Below are 11,434 nucleotides of genomic sequence, written 5' to 3'. Positions count from 1 at the left end.
GTAAAGATGTGCTAAAGATTAGTATGTCGTCAAGGTATACTACGCAACAGATATTTATAAATTCTCTTAAAACATGGTTTATCATGCGTTGAAACGTAGCAGGAGCATTCTTCAATCCGAATGGCATCCTGACATATTCGTAGTGTCCTTGCGGTGTTGAAAATGCAGTTTTTGGCCGGTCTTTCTCATCCACTAGGATTTGATGAAAGCCCTTTGCCAAATCAATTGTTGAAAAATATTGAGCCTTCCCCAACTTGTCAAATAAAGACTCAATATTGGGAATTGGGAATTTGTCGCTTACAGTTATCTCGTTGAGTTTTCTGTAATCGACGACAATCCTCCACTTTTGGACTTTAGATTGGTCCAGTTTTTTGGGAACCACCCAAATCGGAGAGCTGTATGGTGAATTGCTCGGTCTTATTATTCCTTGACTCAACATTTCTGAAATTTGTTTTTCTACCTCCCTTTCATGAACTTTAGGGAAACGGTAGATCTTTGAATAAATTGGTCTACTATGAGTCGTTATTATTTCATGTTTTATACCATCAATATTCGTGAGTTTTTGCCCCTCCTGATAGAATAAATCTTGATTTTTATAGATAATTTTCTTTAAAATTGATTTTTCCTCAGCGTTGAGGTGGCTCGTTTTTATGTAGTCAAAGATATTTTTTGAGTTAAAATCTAATGGATATAAGTGATGAATTTCATCGAATGGGCAGGAGTCAACAAATTTAGTTATTTTTCCCATAATTTCTATAGAATTATCTTCAAAATTAATTTTTGCACCAACTGCTTTAAGGATATTTTGTCCAAGGATTGCATCGAATTTTTTATTTTCCAAATTGAACAATTTCCAAACCATATCGGCCTGGTGGTTAAATTCAACAGGGACTTCAGTAATAATTTGTTCGTAAATTTGGGCTTTTCCTACTAGGGTTACTACTTGTATAGGTGGATTTATTAAGGTTCTTTTTATATTTGGAAATATATTACAGTTAATTATTGAAATTGTTGCACCCGTATCTATTAAACAGCTAATCTTTCTATTGTTTATTGTTAGTTGTACTATGGGTAAAGCAGTTTCGTAGGTCCTAATAGAAAATTTTGTTCCTCAGTATGTTCGACCTCCATGGGTTCAGAAGCACGGTTATTGTTATTATAAAAATTCTGATTTCTTACAGTGGCAGAGTTATAGTTATTTCTAAAACTACCACTACCTCTATTAAAATGCGAAAAATTTCTGGTATTGTTATTATTATTATTAAAATTATTATTATTATACTGATTTCGTTGGTTGTTGAAGTTATTGTTATTAAAATTCCGCGGGTTGTTATTATAGTTAAAATTTTGATTTCGCGAACTAAAATTATTATTGTGATTTAAATTATTATTAAAATTACGCGATCTGTTATAACTATTATTATTATTATTTTTATTTCGGTTATTATTTGAAAAATTATTTTGTCTTCTGTTATTATTGTTATTATCATAAAAATGTGAAGAATTTGGACCAAGAGTCTGTAACAGCTCGTGAAAAGCGTCATCCAAGGTGGTAACGTTTTTCGCACGTAAAAACATACTATCAGATCGTGGAATTTTATTATAAAATTTTTCTAGAATACTAGCCTCGTTGTTAGACGGGCTAAATTCTACTGGTTTACTATCATCGAGATTATACTTAAAATTTAACTTATTTAATATTATATTTAGATCAGAGTAAAATTGACTTACATTGTTATATCGCGTTGAATCTGCCATTTCTTTGAGTCTTAGGTAGCTCTCTTGTATTCCAAAGGTTCTTTTTAGTTGTTGTTTTATGATGTTCCAATCCGTGGTGGTTGGGATTTTTCTTATTGAATCAGCCGCCGCTCCCTGTAATTTGCTTGTGACTATGGTTGTGATATATTCCTTCGATGATTGGTCTGGTGCTAGGTTGATGAAAATTTCGGTGTCTCTGATGAAAGCGCTGAGATCGTATTCGCCATCTCCTTTAAAGTTTGGCAACGATCTAGCTTCCACGATGAGATCTCTAACTGTTATAGCACTAGCATTGTTATTGGTATTATTTTCATTTGCCATTTTTTTTTTATTATTGTTATTTTAATAAATTATTTATTTTATTTAATTTTATTTAATGTAGTTTATTTATTTCAGATTTATTGTCAGTGTGATATTGTTGAATTTAGAAAAAACAAATTGTGGTTATTTCCGAATATATTTTCTGTGTTTTAATATTATAATTGATTTTTTCTTTCGTAAATCGGCAGAAAAATTTTATAATAGAAAAATGTTTGTTATTTTTTGGTTATTATTGCCGTTAAATTCTTTAACAAGAAACAGTATATTATTAAGTATGTAATTTAGTGGATTTATTTATTTTTTTTTTGTAAATCGAAAAAAAAAATATTTTTTTAAAGTTCCACTGTTTTTAATTTTAGTTTACTTTTATTTTATACTGACGGCAATCCTACCGACTGCGCCAGTTTTGTGTTTATATGTTTTTCAACAACAGAAAATAAAAGTCAGTTTATTAAATTTGAAGTTTTTATTTATTCCTTTAATTTTTAATCTTCCTTGTTTAACATCACAATTTATTACAATATTATATAATATTATGTAATTTATTACTATATTACAAAAAGGTAACGACTGATTTTATTCACTTATTTTATATTTAGCTTTATTTTATTTAAACATTATATTAAATATAGCTTTTTTCACTTTGAAGGAACTAACAAGACTGAATTTTTTAGTATGATAAAGAAACATCACATAGTTTAGGTTTTTATTGGAATTTGATAATTAAGCATTTTTACCTGGCGTGATTTTTACACGCGAAAAATTATAAAAGGTAAAAATGCTGGTATGCAAAATTTTATTTTAAAAGTTTCGAAAGAATTTAAAGAAAAAAAAAATATGAAATTGTTTATTTAAATTTTAGGTGGAAGTGACGGGTAGAATTACAGTTTTATTTGGTTGGATAACCGAATATATAACTTGCACACGCAGACCTACAGACCGACAGGTTGCTAAAAATAGTTTATTTACACTTCCCTACTATGGAGAATACGTTCCCATCGAAAACTCGATATGCAAAATTTGTTGCCATCACATCACCTACCTGTTGTTTACACAATACGGTCGGTAAAAAACAATTTTTAATTTTGAATTTTTAGAAATATTTAAAAAAAAAAATAAAAGTTTACAAATTAGAAATTTTTTTTTTCTAAAATTAAGTACATTAAATAATATCTTATACTGAATATATTATTAAAATTTCGAATATATTTTTATATAAATTTATAAAATTATTAAATTGTATCTGAGTGAAGATTGTCGAAAGAGATGTATATTATTGTGCCAAAGAAAGTGCAGGAAAACCAATTTTGTTTTTTTATACATGAAAACTACTGGAGAGAAAAAATTTTATTTAATTGAAAAAAAAAAGAGAAAAAAATTTTCGCTCAATTAAAATCAATTAGGGGTTTAATTTATTGTAGGTTTAATCGAATCCAATGACTTTGAGTAACTTTGTTTTGTTTTTTTTTGATTTGGTTAAACAGTTTAAAATAAATGGTCATTGGAGTAAAATTCTCATGATATATTATGAAAAACGACTACAAATGTTCCATTTACATTCTATCGTCATAAGTAGATAAGCTATGAGAGTTCTGGCTCACTTTTTCCATAAGAAATGTACAGGAGCCAAAAAAAGTACTTTTTAAGTGTTGCCGTTGTAGGCGAATGACGGTATTTGAAAGCTTTCACCAGCGTAGATGTGTTATCAATGTGGCTGTTGTGCGTAGGTAGGTGTGTGTGTGTGTGTGAATTCCTTATACATTATGCTTCATATTAGCGTAAAACAAAAACAATACAAAAAATTTTATAGTTATCAATATGTATTTGTTTTATGTGCAATGTATAATTATATAGCTATATGTTTATATATAGACAAAGTACATGTATGACTCATAATTATGTAGATTTAAAAGATGTGGTTTGATGAATATTGAAATATGAAAAATTATATTCTATATTATGTAGCTACACATGTACATACAATCTCTCACGTTTTAGATAACTCAAATAGAATTGGGTGTCAAACATAATAAATAAAAATAACAGCATAATAGGTTACAGCTAGTAATTTTTCTTATCAGTAAAAATAAAACCGAATTTATAGGTATATGGACAGAAAAATTTCTTGTATTTATACACATGTATGTATATACAACATAGAGCAATAATAAAAGCTTACTCATGTTTCACATAATATTTAATTTTACAATTTATTCTTACCGCGGTTTGTTTGTATACTTATTTAAGTAGAAATTCTGTTATGAGCAAAGAAAAAAAATTGATTATACCATATGCAACGCTTATAAATACTTTAAAGTCTTCAATGAAACTTAGAGTACCTATAAAAACTATCATATATGTATTTCTGCTATCGTATGTATGTATGAATCATAAAATAAATGTTTGAAAATGCTAAACAATGGAGTAGATCAAATTATTAAAGTAGTAGTAAAAATGGAGTAGATTCCAATCAAAACAACAGATTCTCGCTTAAACTTTTTGTGAAGATATTTCTATTAAATTTTTTATGATTTTATGAAATATAAATATGATATTTCTATATTAAATTTTCGCTTTTCTAGTATTGATTCATATATATATATATATATATATAACTATATATATAAACTGTTAGTGATTATCATACATACAGTGTACCCTTAAAATAACACCGTCACAACTGAAAATAATCAAGGTCGCCATAGAAGGAATGTTATTTAGTTAGTGAAGTTATAAATACGTAGGTAGGTATAACATAATTATGTCAACAACATTAACTGATCTGTAATAGATTGATAATCGATCACTAACCGCCTCATATATAGGGACTCTATAGGAATAAAAAAAAATGAGCAAAATAAAAAGTGAAAGCACTCGAGTAATGGAAGTCATAATTAAACATTTAAAAAAAATAAATAAAAATAGTATTTATACAAACAGCCAAGTTAATGTATTGATATAAATGTACGTGTGTATATACATAGGATGTAGATAAAATTAGTCAACTTGATAGTATTTCACATATTCTATTTATTCTTATCGTTGTTTGTATACTACATTTAAATACGAATTCTATTATGGGTAAAGAAAAATTTTGATTATACCATACGGAATGATTATATTTCAAAAGCTTTCAATGAAGTTTATACCCTGTTCACAAACCTCAATTATTAAGTTGATTATTAAGAAAATATCAACTTGAAACATCAAGTGTTCACAAGCTATTTTACTTAATATTCAAATGACAAGTTAATATTTTACAAAACAAAACAAAAAAACAACAATACAAAAAACAAAACAAAAACAAAAATAACAAAATATTCATAACAAAAACTGACATTTACGAACGGGGTTGTGTAAAAATTTTAAAGAAAATCAATTTTTTCGGTCAATACATCAATTTTTCAGAGATGAACTACTTAATATTTACTTAATAATTTCTTTATCAAGTAGCTGAGGTAATAAATTTTGACATTTTTGTTTTTGTAAAATGTATTGGAATATCAAGTAAATATTAAATTTAGTATATCATTTAATAATAACTTTTGAAAAATGTATTACTAATCAATGAAATAGATCAAGGTTAGAGAACAATTTTTGAAAAGTAAAACTTTTTATATAATAATATGTAAATTGAAAAAATTAAAATTATCATACATAAAAAAAAAAAATAAAAATATTTTGCCACAGAAGGGCGTCGAACCCAAGACAAAATAATAAAATTTTTACATGAGAAACTAGCACAAGTACGTTGAAAGTTTTATAAATGGATAGTTTATATGATCATTATTATTGTTTTCTAAAAAATATTTCGAATTATAAAAGGGATTTAAATTAAAAAAAAAATTTGTTAGGGTGCTCAAAAGGTATTATCCTTTACGGGGTGTGATATACTTATATGTATATTCATACATTATATTATTTTTACACTGTTTCTGTACGATTGGGGATCAATTATAAATGACAACAAAACAGAAAGAAAATGAAATAATTGTAAGTTTTTCTATCTCTATAAAGCAATTTTTTTAAGGAAAGCCTACTTATAGTGATCATGATCATTCGTAAATATTTCTGTGTTAATATTATTTTATCAATGAAATCGGTATAAAATTTAATAAAAAATAGTTGTAGTTCTCAAAATCACAGAATGATGTACTTTGTAGTACATACAATAATTTTTATTATTTTTATCCTACCACACGTTGTAAAGCTTTTTCAATGATATTTCAGATTTTTTTTGTTGCATTAATTATAGTTCACGTATTTTGATATTAAAACTTTACACATATGCTTAGATTATTATATATGTATATAAATATGTATATATCAGTATGACTTAGAAAGCTTTTGCATTGAAAAACATCAAATGCCGTCGGTAAAACGTTTAAAATTATGGAAAATTTTTATATAAAATTTTTTAATAATGGTTTGGACAAATGAAATAACTTTTAAATATGTAGTAAATTTCGGAAGGGCTCAAAGGTACAAATAGAAAAAGATCAACGATGTTGCTCGTCAATCATCATAAATTTCAAAATTTATTGTGTTTGTATACTTACTTGCATGTATTGGGTAGTCTTATTCTTAATTTTTTCATCATTTCAGGATAAGTCAACAATTTGAATCATGCAAATGACTAAGCAATATTAATTAATAAATATTATGTACAAGATGAATAAAAATTACTTGAATATTTTAGGTGATTTGAGGGCTCAATACTTTCTGTATATGTTCAATAAATATTAAAAATGTCAAAAACAAGCGCTTATATGTATGTATTTTATTTTTTTTTTTATTACCATTTACAAAAATCTTTGATTTTTCACATTTATTTTTTATAATACATTAAACATTATTACAGTTTTCATTAAAATAAGTAGTCAATTTAACTAATGCAATACATATAACTAAAGACTTATTAAAATTAACAATAACATGTTCACAAATATTAAATACTAAACCATATAAGAATTTGTAATCTATTTCAATATAATTTAAGATATTTCAATAATAGAATAATGACCCCACGGAAGCGTTTCATAACTATTATTTATTAAATATCTTTTATTATCATAAGGACTTAGAGCAATTTTTTTTGTGTAACCGAATTTACATTATGTTTTTCTGATAAAATAATATTTTGATTAATCGTTTTTTCCAAATTATTTCTTAAACAATCTAAGTAATCTTCAAATGTAATTTGATTTTTTTCAACATTCCGTTTGATTCCTTTTGCCTTTTTTAAATTTTCATTTCCTTCTACTCGAATAGCGTACATTTTAGATCTTAGACCTACAAACTCAGTCATAATTTTTCCATTGTTTTCATCTTTCATTAGACCCAATACTTTTTTATTTACAAGAGGAATACCCCATTTATTATCAATCGAATAGTCACTGGTATCGAAATATAAATGGCAATCTCTTCGTATAATTTCATATAAATCAGGGCAATTAATTTCATATATTAACGAATCCGTGTCAGTGTAGCAAATGGTACAGTTTTTATTGAATTGTGGAAGCATATAATCATAATGGAAATCATAAATTGTTGTTTTTGCTAAGTCTAAAATAGACATACCTACATATATTGGTTTATTACAGAAAATTTCAGTTTTGTTTAATTCTATAGCAACAAGGTTTTCATTAAATATGGTTGAAATCTTAAACTCTGGTTTGGAAATCAAGGCTTCAGCTCCATATCTTCCACCCTATTTTGTAACTAATTTTACTATACTATGATTGCGAACATTTTCCATAGTTTTACCGAAAACCGCATTATTCATTAATTTAAAAGGATTTTTTTCAAAATCATTTCTTGCTTGTGTTCGAAGCTTTGTGTTCAGATCAATGTATGATTTTAACCATGGCGATTGTTTGAATTGCAGTATTCTGTGAATCTTCAAAACTTTTAACCCGTTTTTAATTGCTTGCTTTAAATTCCGATAATGAATTATATATCTTGATTTATTGTTTAAAGTAGCAAGCAATTTTTTTTGCTTTGAATGAGGGGCAGAAATATGTTCCGGACAAAATGGTAAATCTTTGTGCAAATTATGAATTTCTTGCGGATATTCTAAGTCCACTTTCAAAAAATAACCAATTTGAGAACTATCTATAATAGACTTCACTTTAAAATTTGCCACATTATCGCACCATTTAAACTCACCTTCTGGAAGGGGCTGTGACATAGCCCATCCATACTGGTTATTAATGTCATTATACATTAAGTATTTTGAAGGTATCGAGGGGTTGTAATCAGACATATATTTGTTATTAGCTTTAGAATAGCGTTTAGTGCATTGACTTAATCCCCCACGTATACCTCGTTCAACAAACATAAGCATATCGATGTCAGTAAGAAGTTCTAAGGTAATATCTGAATATTTAAGCATACAGTCCCAAGTATACCCTGGCAACGTATAATAATGGACTGGATCCAAGCTATATGTTTGATGGCAGCTTAAACGAAATTGTTCAAAGGTATCCGCTAGGAGGAGTACATCAGTTTTGAGGTATAGATCGGAATATTCACCTAAATTTTTAATTTTAAGTGTTTGCCACACTTTTTGGGCGTGTATATAATCTTTCTCACTTATACCAGAGTTGTTTAATTTATTATAAAATTTATCAATCGAGGGCAGTCGATTTTCTAAAAATATGTCGAAATTTTCAAAATAGTCATAAGGGTAGACACCTTTTCTCTTTAGTAAATTAATTTGTTCAATATTCATATCTATAAACTCAGATTCTAAAATTGGATATGAGTTCAAATATGATGCAAGAGTATCTAAACTACAACTCATAAAACGAAAAGAATCAATAAATCGAAATTTGATTGCAAAATCTTCTATCTGTTTTGTAAAAGATATATATCGTTCCTTGTTTATTGGCAATAAATCTACCCTTCCTTGTAAATCAGTTGCTAAATTCTTTATTATAAAGTGTGAGTCATAACCACTTAAATTATGAAAAACAATTGGAATTGTGTGACTATCTTGAAAATTTAAATTACATCCCTCATGTGCTGGACCCCGGAATTTACCCGTAAGGTGACAATGGTCCCTTACTTTTTGATCAGAGTGATCAAATTTGCCTTCACAAATGTGGCAGAGTTTCGCTGATTCAAAGTCTTTGTTTTGTTCCTCAGTCAATTTATCCATAGGTAAAGGACAAAGAAATACAGTTTCCACGTCCTCAGCAAATTTTTCAAGTTCTTTAACAAACCAAGTAATGCAATTGGGGCCACGAACTGATTTATAAAACGACAACGTGGGATCATATTCACATTTTACATAATAACCTATACTACAAGGAACATGCTCTTGATATTTCTTACTATTATCACTTACTTGTTTCAGCAAACATTCCAAATCCGCATATATCACAAAAGGTATTTTTATTTTATTGTTGAAATTTTTAAATTTGAGGTATTTTTCTTCTTCTGTTGGTAGTCTTACTTTACAATTGTTGAGACTGGTACAATCTTTCAAATACGCCATTAAATTAGCTTCAGAATTAAAATAATGAAGACATCTATCGCAAAAATGTTTTTTACCATTATGCTTAGAAAGCTGTGAAGAAAGAAGTCTCGATAAATCCTTGATCCAAACAAAGTGATACTGAACCCCCACGGAACTGTGCTCGACATCATTTTGGAAATTATCATCATTATAATATATATTTTGTATTAAAAGAAGATTTACATGTTGATTTTTCTTGCTTTTTGTTAAATATGTTGAATAAACATCAAAATCCTTTTGATTTTTTTTCAGAATGTACACATTTATAGAAATATTATTTTGACTTTCAAATTTAGGAATTTGGCTCATAGTCACTGGAAACTGTATCCCCGCTAAATTCATAAGGCTTGCAGAATGAGGATATTGCGTTATACGATCAGAATTTTCATTAACAGGACAAAGTGCTGAAACAATAGCCCAAGCGAAACATGCGTTGTCATAATTTTTAACGTTGATACAAGCTTTTTTCTTAATTATCGCATGTGGCAATTTAATGTAAGACGATCCTAACATAGGAGTAAACTTGTTTACATTTATAGTTAAGTGATAAACTGTCGACAAAGCCCAACCACTATCCTTTTCTTGAAATTCTTCTAACTTTGCCAATATATTCTTTTCTATATTCTCTGAGAAAAATTCTTTAATGTTTGTATTGTTATACACAGGCTTATTTCTGGTGTTCATATACTTCGTTTCACTTAACTCTTTATCGCCACTAAATTTTTTAAATTCTGCACACAGAACCGCATTAATTTTAACAGCTTGCTCCGCTTTCAGTACATTTTGTATATGGCGGTAGAATACTTCATTGCAATTAATTAAAAAATTTAATGGTTCCTTATGTTTAAGATTAACAATCATTCCAGTTCTGATTCGGCTATTAAACGCAGATTGAACATCTACCCATTTCACACTATAGCTTAAGTAGTTTTTTCTGTTGGAGTGAGCTGCTTTGTAGCCTTCGCCTTTTTTCAATCTCATAAACTACAATTTTGTTCGGTAGCTTTTCAACATTTGGATTCCATTACCAATATGAATTTTGGCTCCTATAGTTTCAGAAGTGTTTAGCTTGGTTACCAGTACCCTTAAGTTCTTTGAGCATTCTTTAATACTCGACTCAATTATATTTGAATTATTTTTACAATTCTCAAACGCTAATTGAGCACTTTTAATAATTTCATTTACATCCATTGTTTTATCTTTTTTTTTTGTTTGTTGTTAACACACTGATAGCTATTTGTACAATAAACTATTCATGAAAGCGCTTTCAATTAAGTAGTCTTAGCGAAGGTATTACTGATAAGAAATCGAGTAATTTTAGAGACATGTCGAGACATGTTAGCTTATATTTAATTTAAGTTTAAGCGCGTATTTATTTTTTTAAAAATAGATTTTTAATTAGTAATGCTTTTCATTATCAATGACGTCATTATTTAAAGCTTACGTAAAATTATCATGTGTGTATAGGAACTCTATCAGGACGGGGTATTAAAACAAACAAAATAAAAGTGAATCATAGTATTGTTTCTATTCTGCGGTCATCATAAAACTTACTTTATAATTATATTTTTCTTTGGTTCAATCAAATGTTTAACATAATGTAATCGTATAGAAGCATAAGAAAAAAATAATATATGTATGTATATAAATTATATTTAATGTAGTATGCTATCACTTTATTTGAGAAAAAATTTATATGAGAGATAAGACGTAAGAATAGAAAACGGAAGAAAGCTGAAAATATTTTGATGAAGAATAGAAAAAGCAATGAATATGAAAATAATAAGAAGGAATTTGGAAATGTAATGGAATATGTAATTTGAATCTGTTTGG

The 11,434-nt window shown here is 27.5% G+C and overlaps 1 protein-coding gene across 1 annotated transcript; it reads right to left on the bottom strand.

The window, feature by feature from the left end:
- Positions 1 to 7,257: 7,257 nt before the first annotated feature.
- Positions 7,258 to 10,582, bottom strand: LOC129616526 (uncharacterized). The gene is made up of 5 exons (XM_055532180.1): positions 9,917 to 10,582; positions 9,544 to 9,835; positions 7,846 to 9,429; positions 7,316 to 7,644; positions 7,258 to 7,266 (listed from the first exon to the last, which is right to left on the bottom strand). Exons 1-5 carry the CDS (start codon positions 10,580 to 10,582, stop codon positions 7,258 to 7,260), a joined length of 2,880 nt encoding a protein of 959 aa, XP_055388155.1.
- Positions 10,583 to 11,434: the final 852 nt, after the last annotated feature.

This window comes from Condylostylus longicornis, unplaced genomic scaffold (assembly GCF_029603195.1).
Source record: "Condylostylus longicornis isolate FDR11 unplaced genomic scaffold, ASM2960319v2 ptg000235l, whole genome shotgun sequence".
NCBI lineage: Eukaryota > Metazoa > Arthropoda > Insecta > Diptera > Dolichopodidae > Condylostylus > Condylostylus longicornis.
This window is presented reverse-complemented; position numbering and strand designations above follow the sequence as displayed.